Raw genomic sequence first — 13,477 nt, forward strand, 5'->3', positions numbered from 1 at the left:
AGTAAACTCTCTTGACTTTTAATATTCTTGCATTCTTGAATGTTTTTTTTATTTGTTTGTATTTTATTTTTATTAATTAATTCATTATTATAATTATTTGTAGATAGTGAAATTAAACCCTCATATTTCCCCTTGATATTATTATTTTTTTCATTATTTCGATTTTTATTATAATTATTATTTTTCTCAGATATATTACCTTTTTTGATCTCATTTTTTTTTAATAATTCCTTTTCATCTATTTCAATTTTATTACTTTTTATATATTTCTCTTCATTATTTTTTATTTTTTTTGTTTCTTTACTTTTATTAGATATATTTAGGAAATTTTGAATTTTAGTTCTATTGTCATCCTTGTTGATTAATTCGTATAGTAAACTCTCTTGACTTTTAATATTCTTGCATTCTTGAATGTTTTTTTTATTTGTTTGTATTTTATTTTTATTAATTAATTCATTATTATAATTATTTGTAGATAGTGAAATTAAACCCTCATATTTCCCCTTGATATTATTATTTTTTTCATTATTTCGATTTTTATTATAATTATTATTTTTCTCAGATATATTACCTTTTTTGATCTCATTTTTTTTTAATAATTCCTTTTCATCTATTTCAATTTTATTACTTTTTATATATTTCTCTTCATTATTTTTTATTTTTTTTGTTTCTTTACTTTTATTATATATATTTAGGAAATTTTGAATTTTAGTTCTATTGTCACCCTTGTTGATTAATTCATACAGTAAACTCTCTTGACTTTTAATATTCTTGCATTCTTGAATGTTTTTTTTATTTGTTTGTATTTTATTTTTATTAATTAATTCATTATTATAATTATTTGTAGATAGTGAAATTAAACCCTCATATTTCCCCTTGATATTATTATTTTTTTCATTATTTCGATTTTTATTATAATTATTATTTTTCTCAGATATATTACCTTTTTTGATCTCATTTTTTTTTAATAATTCCTTTTCATCTATTTCAATTTTATTACTTTTTATATATTTCTCTTCATTATTTTTTATTTTTTTTATTCCTTCATTTTTATTAGATATATTTAGGAAATTTTGAATTTTAGTTCTATTGTCATCCTTGTTGATTAATTCATATAGCAAACTCTCTTGACATTTAATATTTTTGCATTCTTGAACGTTTTTTTTATTTGTTTGTATTTTATTTTTATTAATTAATTCATTATTATAATTATTTGTAGATAGTGAAATTAAACCTTCATAATTTCTACTGATATTATTTATTTCATTTTTAATATTAAAGTCTTTTTTAATTCCTATTTTTTGGCTAATATTATTACTAATTATTTTTTCGCATTTTTTTGATTTATTTTCTAATTGATTATTAATTTTAACTTTTAAAAAAGTAAAATTATTTTCTTTTCTTATCATTTTGTTTGGATTTATTATTTCTAAAGTACTTTTACATTTTAGGTCATTCATTTCTTTTTCATTTAAATTAAAAATTATTACATTTAATTTTTTTTTTGACATGTTCATATTTTTTTTAGTCTTACTAATTTTACTGTCAATCCTTATGTTTAAATAATATGATGATTTAATTTCTTTGTGTGTGTTTGTGCTCATTTTTATATTTATATTCTTAGTTTTATTCACTTTTATAGAGTTATTCGTTTCCTTAAAATTTTTGTTGTTTGCTGTTATTTTTACCACTTTTTTCTTATTTATTTTATTTAAACAATTTGTTAACTTTCCTGTATTAAAACTTTTTTCCTTATCATATTTATTTATTTCAAATAAGCTTTTTATTTCTTTTAATATATTATCTTCATCTAATTTATTAATTATATTAATTACACATGCTTTTTTGATATCATTATTTATATAATTTTGGCTTACTTCAATTATATTCTCATGGAAGTTGTATTTTTCTAAGTTACTACTTTTAATATTTTGAAAATTGCAACATATACTTTTATGTTTTCTCATGTTAAATTTTTTAATTTCGGAAATTGTTTTATCATTAATTAACGTTTTATTATAATTATGAATATCTGACTTTTTTAATAGTGGAATAATTATATCTTTATTTGATTTAATTAAAAGATTAATCTTTTCCTTTAAGTTACTAATGTTTGAGAATAATATTTTATATTTTTCTTCGTTATTTATTCTTTTTTTAATACAAAAAATTAATTTTGTATGTAGATTCATAGTTTTTTTTATATTTATATATTCATTATTGGTAATTTTACTTTGATACATCATACTTTTATTTTTTGTAATTTGTGACGTATATATTTCTATATTATTTTTAATATTACTACATTCTTCTTGAATTGAATTTTCGTGATTTTTTTCTTCATTCAAATCTAATTTGAATCTAAAATATATATGATAACCTAATTGTTTTGTATTAATTTTATTTTTAGTAATATTTAAAAAAAAATTTTGCTTATGGTAATCACCATTTTTATATATTAATGTTCTATAAATACTTGTAAAATTACTTATTTCTAATTTGCTCTTAATTCTATTGTTATATTTAAAAAAAAATAAATTATGTATAGAATACAAGGAATTAGAATTATTCTTCTCACTATCCAATAGTTTTAATAATGCTGCATGATTTAAAGTATTTTCTATATTCGTTGTATTATTATTTAAAACGTTTCTATAATTTATCGCATTACAAGTTATGTTGCTTTTTCTTTTTATTTTCTGGACATTAAAACTGTTTTTACTATATAAAACTTTATTTTTTAATATATTTCTATTATTATAAATATCTTTATTCATTATAAAGATATTTTCATGCATAATATTTCTACTTTTGTGTTTTTCTTTATCTAATGTGTTTTCACTATCTTGAGTAATAATATATTCTTCTTTTAAGTTAAAATTAATTTTCATAATATTAATATTTTCTCGATAAGTTAAATTTTTTAATATTTTATCATTTTTCTTATAATTTTTTTTCAATTTTAAAATAATTTTTCTATATGTTCTATTTTTTATACTCTTATTTTTACCTTGTTTGTCTCTTTTTCTTATATAATGGCAATTAATATCTCCGATATATTTAAATCTCTTTAAACCTTTTAATATATTTTTTTTTCTATATATTTTCATTTCTCCGTATTTTTTATTGAAAAAAGTGTTTATGTTATTTTCGTCAAAGACTTTATCATAATGCACAATATTTCTTTCATTATTGTTATTCTTGTTTAATTCAAAAATAAGATTATTTCTTTCTTTAATATTTTTAGTGTTTTCTATAATTTCTTCTATATTTTTGAGGTCTTTTTTAGGTGTTTTTAACTTTTTTTTTTTTAAATATTTATTAAAAGTATTTAAGGTAATGCTAATTGGATCGTTTTTATTTTTAGATTTTGTATTATCATAGTCTATTGGATAGGCATTTGCTTTGAGAATGCTAAATATAGAACCTTTTTCTTTTTCTAACGAATTATTTATTGCATTTGTTTTACTACAATGAATATTTCCTAAACTATCTAGAGTTAAATAATTATTATTACTTTTACATTTTTTAATATCGTTTAATAGTGTATATGAATGAAGTATATTGCCAAATATTTTATCTTGCTCAGTATATACTTTGTCATAGATATTTTCTTCAAATTTATTGTGTTTAATTATAAAGTTTTCTTTATTCTTTTGTTCATTAACTACATTATTATAATTATTATTATTTATCTTATGTGAATATGAGAAATTATATAGTTTATTAAAATTTTCTTCACAATTATTTTTTTTTATATCGGTAATATTTACTACCATTTTATTATATACATTTTTATCATTTTCTTTATTATTATAAATCTCAGTGTTAATTTTTTCACATTTGTGATATTTGTTACATTCATCCGTTGAAATATTGTGGGGAATTATTCTTGGGTTTAAATTTTCATCTTTATTGTGTTTATTATGATTAAGGGAGTTAAAATACCTAATTACACCATTGTTATATTTATTAACAGAAATTATGCTTTTATTTATCTTTATATCCCTTAAATTTTTTTTAACATAATGTTTATTCATGTTATATATAGAATTATTATTTACACCTCTATTTATATGTGATCGCTTATTTTTATTTTTATAATTTTTTTCTTCCCATGTATTCACATTCACCTGAAAAAAATTAAAATCTTCATCATTGTGATGTGCTTCAACAATATCGTTATTAGAAGGCACACTAATGCTATTAACAAAACTCATTTCGTTATTTTGTACCTTACCATTATCATGTACTTTTTTATTGATTACCTTTTTATATAAACTATACTTATTCTTATCATTATTTTTAATGTATTTTATTGATATAATTTCATTATGAATTTTATCTTTATTTTGGATGTAAATATATTTATCATAATTTTTTTTTCGTGCATGAACATTTTTTTTATTAGAAGAATGATGTAATATATTATTTATTATATTAAATTCATATGGATACAATGAATTATTACTTATATTATTATTATTATTATTATTTTTTACATTAATATTACTAGTGCTCTTCAAATATCTTCTAAATTGCTCGAAGTTATCCATTTCAAAATTTTTACTCTTCGATTTATCATAATTATTTAGACAAAAATTATCAGATATTTTTTCATTATTTTGATAATAATATAATTCAAAATAACTAAAAAAATTTTCTTCTTTTTTTAAATTTATTTTATTACTTAGAAAGGTCCTAAATTTATATAAGTTCTTGGAAGTCTTTTTTATAATAACATGTTTTTTAACTTTGTTCTTTTTCTTTTTTCTATTTATGTTACCTTCTTCATATATACAGTTTGCCTTAATATATGCGCTTATGTTATTTAATGAAACATTATGTTTTTTTGGATGTTTGACTTTCATATTTTATGAATTCTTAAAAGTAGATATTTCTTTTTTTTTCTTATTTTATAGAGAGACATCATTTTTCTTTTTATGTTAATAATTATTTAATTTCTCAAAGAAAAATAGGGCATAACAAATATTTTTGATAAAAAAATATAAAAAGTGAGATAAAGTATCCCTACTTATATACAATAAAAGAATAAACAAATAAAATAAGGAAAAATACTAATAAGATGTGTATACACATTCTAGAAAAAAAATAACAAAGTAAAAATAAAATTAAGGAAAATAAAGTCAGTTAATAACGTATAATTGCTAGTAAAATTAGCAATATCATATATGTTAAAAAAAAAATTTAGTGTAACCATAATAATATACAAAAAAAAAAGGAGAAAATAACAAAAAATTACTTTCGTACAATAATAGAATTAACAAATTTTCAAAAAAGATGGATTAGAAAAGTGATACAATATAAAAAGTTATTATTAAAATATAATTTTAATATACATTTTTTTCTTATTACATTAGAAAAAGGAAACTTTAATTAAATAAAGTTAGTTTAACAAATAAATGGAGTGTATCACTTAATATATTCCATAAAACGAATTTCATAATGAGGAAAAAACGAAAGAAAAAAAAAAATGGATTTCTATATAGATTTTTTAAAAAAAGAATAATATGAAAATAAATATATGTCGTTTGTTTTTTACGTTTGAACTTATATATATATATATATATATATATATATATATATATATATATATGTGTATATGTATATGTATATGTATTAATAAAGTATTTGCCTATTAGAAAAAATTTAATTGAATACAAAAAAATATAATGTAAAAATAATGAAAATAAAAAAATATATTATTAATTCTAATATTTTTAAAAGTTATATTGATATGAAAAAAGGTTTTTATTAATTTAATTTTTGTAATTAAAAAGCTATATGTAATGAGAAGGAGAAATATAATAATAAGTGAAGATAAAAAAAAAAAAAAGATATTTTAATAAAATAATTTGAAAAAACAATATATTAATTCTTTAAGATAATTAAAATAATAAGCAAAAAGAGGATGTGTACAAATGGATATTTTTAACTAATTTAATATTTATTTCTTAATAAGAGAAATACATTTTAATTCTTAAATAATTTTGTTTTAAATTGTAAAAAAATAAAAATTAGATTACGTATTTATTTTAAAATAAAAAGAATTATGTTAAACTATTTTTAATAGTCGAAAATAGAATTAATTCTATTAATTTTAAAGAAAATTCATTATAATAAAAATACCTTTAAACGTTAAAAATTTGAATTTTTATGGAAAAATAAATTTTTTGTCTTGTGCATTTAAAGTGCCCTTTAGTACATTTATTTGAAAAACTTTAGTTATAGAATTATTGTATTTTTAAGCTCTTTACACAAAATAATATGGATACTTGTATATATGTTTATTTATTGTATCACACATCTTAATTTGAAGAAAAGTAAGGAAAATACGGTTTTAAAATGAAACATTATATTGATAATTATTTATCATATATAATTAAATATATTACATGATTTTTTATTTATTCATAAATATTTAAAATATTTTGAATAAATTAATTTGCATGAGGGAAATAAAGTTGTTGAATCAATTTCCTTTCATTTATTAAAAAAAAAAAAAATAGAAATAAGCATGAAACGCATTTATAATTGCACACATTTGAAATTATATGAGTACTTATCTAAATATTTTACTTTATACCTGAAATAATATTTTTTATGTGAATTAATTTAATTTCTATTTATTACAAAAAATAAGGGATGTAATATGTAAAAAAAGAAGAGATAATTATGGTTTTATATATTTGAAAAAAAAGAATAAAAAAAATATATATAATTTTAAAAAAGTAAAAAAATTTTCATAAATTCTATTATTGTATGCCTTGTTAAAAATATCTACGGGAATATGTATAATGATGATTTATTAATTTTTTATTCAGTGACTTTGCTAGAGTATTAAACAAAGAAATTATTAAATAACGCGTATAACTAAATATACTGATTTTTAGCGTACATACTTGTTTTCTATAATGTATAGTAATATTTATCATATATAACATTTAATTTGATAAAATGACTTTGTATTGCTTAGCAGATATATATTTGCTTTGGTAAATGTATACTTATTTACAATGAATTCGTACACTCTTTTAATTTAGAAACGCACAAAAAAAACTATTAAATTATAAAAAATAACGAAAATAAATTTTAAGTTATTTATTTTTATTTCAAAATATACAAATTAAATATAATACAAACATGATACTTCTTCATGTATTAATTTTTATATAAGGAAAACTTAATTCTTTTTTTAATTTCAAAAGAACAGAAATAAAGAAATGGCTATATATATATATTTTTAATTAGCATCAGTGCATGTATAACTTGTATTTTCCTAACTAGTAAGTTAACTTTGTACATTATACAAGGTTAGTAAAATCTTTTATTAACCAAATGAAGATGCCATATATAATTTTTCAAGAATTTTATTAATAAATTGTTATTTAATGCTCAAAGTAAAGCTCTTTCTAATTCATTGCTTTGTATATCATATTTAGCATATATTAAAGTATAAATAAATATTAATATTTACATTTAAAATTAATAATAATTTTTAAAATTTTGATTTACAATTAAATTTATTGAAAGGGACATATTATAAACATTTTAAGTATTCAAAAATTTTTATACTTTATATATGCCTTTTTTAAATGAAGAATATTAAATAAAAATTAACTTTTTTTTTTTTTCTTAAAAAATTTATAAAATAAAGAATATATATTTTATACATTTTATAGAAATAATAGTCTAGAAATAAAATATTGTACGATTATGAAATAATTTATGCTTTACTTCTGTATTCATATTATCCATATATAAAATGTACGATAAGTGGGTAATTATATAAAATGCACATATAAAATCGTAAAATAAGAAAATAAATGATATTTTTATTTTGTCTGCTAATCTATCTATAAAGTTATTTTAATTTTTATAGAGGTGATTTATTAATTGCATGCTCAAAAACTTTGCTAGAGTATTGGTCAATGAATAAATTCATTGCCCTTAATTGATATGCAGTTTTAAATTTTCCTTGATAAAAATTATTTATATATATGTTTGCTTATTGAATAGTACTGATCAATTAGTAGGACCAAATTTAATTTTTGCCTTATCTACGAGTTCATTGCATGCAAAATCTAAAGTACTAGCACTGTGACAAACTTAGTGTGTCTAATAAAAGTTTTTTTTTTAATTTTTTTATGGGAGAGGAATGAAGGGTAAAAGAATGGCAAGTATATTGCTTTAATTAAATTTAACTTATATATTTTTGTTAAAAATTATTTGCTTAATTTTGTATTATATAGAGATTTTAATATAAAGTTATAAAGGAGTTCTAAACTTTGCTCTTTATTAGTTTGTATATTCATCACTTTTATTAAAGCCGTCGGATAATAATTAATAAATCAAGTATTGAACAAATAAATTAATAAAGAACATGTATAACTAAATATATATATATATATATATATGTACTTATTTTATTATATATATAATGGCATTTTATAATGTACAATATTTAATTTGAAATAAATAATTCTGTATTGCTTAACATATATATGTTTATTTTTATAAATGTGTTTTTATTTACAAAGAATAATTATATTCTTTTAATTGAAAACACACAAAAAATTTATGACAAATAACAAAAATTAAATTCTGATTTATTCAATATTATTTCAAAAATACACATATTGAATGCAACATAAGCATTATACTTTTTCATATATTAAGTTTTTATGTAAGTAAAAATTAATTCCTTTTTTTTAATTCTAACAAACGTCAACCGACAATAAAAAAAAAAAAATAATTTAATTTTTTTTTTTTTTTAATCACAAAGATGCATATAAATAAAGTAAAAAAAAAAAAATATCTTTATATGTTTTTTTTTTTTTTGAACGGTTGTCTGTGTATGGCCGACATATTCCCTTGGATAGCAGTTCATTTTATTTTTCAAAGTGTTAACAATTTTTTTATTAACCAAAGGGATAAGTTATGTCAATAAAGACAGAATTACTTTTTGTACATATATAGATTTAAATTTTTTTTTTCTTATTTATATACGGATAATTAAAAAATTCTTCTTTTTATTTTTTTTCACTTATTTTAAAAATAACATTATTCATAGGCACTTTGAGATCTATATGAATATTATAAAAAAATATGTATATAAACAAGAAAAAAAAGAAAAATATATAAAAAATAATGAATTCCATAAATCCAAAAAGAAGTTGAAGAAATAAGTAAAATAATAGTATAAATGAACTATATATCTATTTAGAATTGGTTCAAATAAGGTAAAATTAGCTACAAAAGATATATAGATATGGTTTTTTTCTGAATATTATTTTTCTTAATATATATATATTTTTTTTTTTAATTATTTATAATTTTTTTTTTTATTTTATTAATTTTTTGATATATAAAAAAAAAAAATTATTTAATTTTTTTTTGAAAATAATTTTCGAATGACCTTTTTATGATAAAAAATTATATTAGAAAAAAATTATAATAAAAATATATGTCGATGCATTATAAAAGGTAAAATATAGGAATAAAATATATTATTATTAGCATTATATTTTTATATTGGTTTAATTGCTAAATTTATAATAGTAAATAAGACATGCTATAAGGATGTTTGCTTCTTGAATTTATTATATAATGAAAATTAATGAGTTATCTATACACTTGGAGTACTTAGGAGCATGCTCAAATGATCATTCCACAATTGTTACTATGTTACTACAGTGAAAAAAAAAAGTCATTTGTTTTTTCTTAGTACAATACTTTGATAATTTTCTTTTTATTTTTTTTGTCAACTATGTTTTATTAACAACATTTTTTAAAAATAAATTTTTCCTTTTTTTCATTGTTTATTAGTAGAGAAAATTAGAAAGAATTATTTGAATTTTTTGTACTAATAGGTTAATATTTGATTTATCAATTGGGCATTCAATCACATTGATATAGTCATGAACAAACAAATTAATAAAGATAATGTATATATGTTTCTGTCGATTCGATTTATTGTAAAAGTATATTTATTCTTGTAATATGTAGATTTTATACATATAATTTATGTAACCTAGCAATTACTATTTCGGAAGCATTTAATTACTTTAATAAAAACATACTTTTATTTTTATTTTGAATATATTGATTACATAAAAATTATTTATTTAAACAAAAAGAAAAATAAGTTTTTAATTACTGTTTTTTAACAATGTTTCAAAAATATATAAAAATTAGATATTAATAAAAGCAAAATACTTTTTGATTTCCTCTGATTTTCCTATTAAAAATTTTTCTACTTAAAAATATGGTCAATTTGACCAAAAGAACAAATTTACAAAAAACATTTCACTATAATCCTCTTTATGTATTCCTCCCAAAAAAAAGTAAATATTTTTTTTTTTAATTTGAATAAAGATAAATTTTAGCAAAATAAATACACAAAAAAAAAATGATTAAATGACTAATTCATAATTTATGTATAAACATTTAATTATTATATTATAAAAGGTTAATGATATCTGTTAAAAACCAATATTACAAAAAAAAAATTTTTGTAGGATAAGTTTATAAACAATAAGCATATTGAAGTAATGTAAAAGAAATATCGTTAATAGAAATACCACTTATTCATATTGCTTAAAGTAAAAATTTATATTTTGTGATTTTATTAAAAATTAAAAAAATAATATATGTTATTAAATAGATCATTAGATTATTATTTATAATTATATCAAAAAAGAGTAATATCATAATTACAACCACAAACAATGTGACTCATATGAATATATATAATAAATTTTTTAATAGAAAGTGTTCTTAAACTTTTAAGGTAAAGATAGATAAAATAAAAATAAAGTAAAAAATTAGGTATACATGCATAATTTATTAGTTTATCTTTTGAATGTTTCTAAAGCATTTTAAACAGTTAAATAAGTAGAATGTAGAGAAATTCATATTATGCTTATTTATTATAAAATGTTTTATTATATATAATTATATAATTTTAAAATGATTATAGATATAATATAAAATAAATAAATAAATTTTTTTTGTTTATTAACACAAAAATAAACAACTCTATAAAATTAAAAAATGCCTATAAAAGGTAATAATTTTCGAAAAAAAAAAAAATATAAAAGAATTAATACATTAATTTTGTTAATTTTATTTTAAAATATATTTTTTTAAAGCAAAAATATATTTACGTATGTGTTTCTCTACATATCTCTATGATTAAAATTACGTTGCATATCATCGAAAAATATACATACATATATTTTTTTTTCATTTTGAAAGTGTTAATAACTATCATGTGTAAGGATTTCATTATTTTTAAATTTCATGAAGGTAAATAAAATTTTTTATTTATCATACGAATATAAAATTTATTACATCATACTTATTAAAGATGCATTTTTTTTTTATATTTTAATTCTTAGAGAAATATTTATTTTTATTTTAATTGAATTTAAATTGTCATGTTGTAAAGGATTAATTTGAGTTAAATTATTTTGTGTTTTTTTTTTTTGGAGCACCTATTTTATAATTTAAAGATAGAAACGAATGAACAATAGATTAAAAAGAACAAAGAGGAATAATATTATATTTACAATATAATTATTGAATATAAAATACATGTATATATTTTTGGCACTTATCATCTATTATATAAGTTTATATAATATAGTCAAAAATAGTTAGTAAAAGAGAAAAAAAAATAATCTTTTGATAAAACCACATATTTATTATGAAAAAAGAATAAATAATTTTTTTTCCTAAATTTGCATGCACAGAATAAAAATACAAAATAAAATCCATTTAAATAAAATAAAAAATAAAAAATAAAAAATAAAAAATAAAAAATAAATAATTAAATCAAATGAAATATAAAAATATTTATAAAAAATTAAATAATTAATAATTTAAAAAAAAAATATTGATTATTTTTTTTATGAAATTAATATAAAAGGCTAAAGACATTTTTTGTTCATTTGTGCATAAGTTATTATTTCATAATTATATTGCATTTATTAATTTCTTATTAAAAATGAAGATTTCAAAATTAATTTATTTATTTAATATTTTATTTGTTATCCAAATATTGAAACCATATATCTGCTATGGTTTCACTCGTGAAAATGGAAATACTGATTCAGTTGAGGATATTGATGAATATTTAAAGAAAAAAGATAGAAATAAAAAAATTTTAATTTCTACTGCAATTATAGCAGGAACATTACTTACAGCAGCTGCAATAGGAGGAGGATTGTATTTTACCAGGGATAAACGTAAATCTATATGGTCAAATGATAAATTAGGGGATACTGCTTTTGAAATTCTCATGGAATCAGAATTAGTAGCAAGCCAAAAGGCAGTAGGCTGTTCTGGAAAAAGTAAAGCAGAAAAAGATAAAGTGATTAATCAAAAGAATATTAAAAGTATTATTAATGAAGAAATGGATAAACATAATGTAAAATTTTCTTCAAGTCAAAAAAGGGAAATATATAAGTTTATCCCTTTCATTAGTCATATTATGAAACATAATTTAAAAGAATATGAAAAAATATATGGTAATGCATAAAGGGAATATTATTTCTGAAAGAAAAACGAAATTAATTATGGTAAGATATAGGCATAGATAATTAATGTTGTTTTTAAACTTTTTTTCAAGAGATATTGAGAAGTGAAATAAAATAGGCAATATTTGATTTTGTCTATTTATGAAAAAAAGGAAAATAATTTATAGATATCATTTTTATCATTATTTTATTTTTAATTAATTTTACCAAATATATGTTTTTTTTATTTATGTGTTATCATTAGTAATAGAGAAAAATAATATTATATTTATTTATTAATTAGTTTTTATTTTCATATATTTAATTTTTTTTTTTTTAATTTTGGATTTAAAAGAACACATATAATTTAAGAAACTTTTATTTAAAAAAAAGTATGGATTTTTTTTTTATTAAAATTAGAATTATTCTAGTATTTACTACTTTTTAGATTAAATATAAAGATTAAATTATTTAATTTTAATTTTTTTTATATAGTGTAAAAGGAAAAAAGTTAGTGCATATATTTCAATATAAAATTAAATATGTTATAAATATGACTATATATATTAAAAATAAGTATATATATTAAAAATGTGTATATTTAGTTAAACATGATATTTATAGATTTATTTGTTTAATACTTTATTAAAGTCATTAAACGGGATAATAACAAATCAATTGACTACAACATCAGGGAATGGCAAACTAGCGCAAATGTTACTCTTTTTTTTAGCAATTTAGAATAATGATAAAATAAATAATTTTAATTATGGTTTCAAGTTCAGGTTTCAGGGTTCAGGTTTAGGGTTCAGGGTTCAGGGTTCAGGGTTTAGGGTTTAGGTTTAGGGTTCAGGGTTTAGGTTTAGGGTTTAGGGTTCAGGGTTCAGGGTTTAGGGTTCAGGGTTCAGGGGTTCAGGGTTCAGGGTTCAGGGTTT

The 13,477-nt window shown here is 17.9% G+C and overlaps 2 protein-coding genes across 2 annotated transcripts, besides 1 other annotated feature; one reads left to right on the plus strand and one right to left on the minus strand.

The window, feature by feature from the left end:
- Position 1: 1 nt before the first annotated feature.
- PRELSG_0027600 (conserved Plasmodium protein, unknown function) lies at positions 2-4,871 on the minus strand (the record flags this gene model as incomplete). The annotated part of the gene is made up of 1 exon (XM_028675834.1): positions 2-4,871. A coding segment is annotated over one exon (4,870 nt), but the record flags the coding sequence as incomplete, so codon positions are not given.
- Positions 4,872-12,031: 7,160 nt separating this feature from the next.
- ETRAMP (early transcribed membrane protein) lies at positions 12,032-12,565 on the plus strand (the record flags this gene model as incomplete). Its single annotated transcript, XM_028675845.1, has 1 exon — positions 12,032-12,565. One exon carries the CDS (start codon positions 12,032-12,034, stop codon positions 12,563-12,565), a length of 534 nt encoding a protein of 177 aa, XP_028531178.1.
- Positions 12,566-13,342: 777 nt separating this feature from the next.
- Positions 13,343-13,477: a repeat region.

The sequence above is a fragment of the Plasmodium relictum genome (assembly GCF_900005765.1).
Source record: "Plasmodium relictum strain SGS1 genome assembly, contig: PRELSG_00_v1_416, whole genome shotgun sequence".
NCBI classification, from domain to species: Eukaryota; Apicomplexa; class Aconoidasida; order Haemosporida; family Plasmodiidae; genus Plasmodium; species Plasmodium relictum.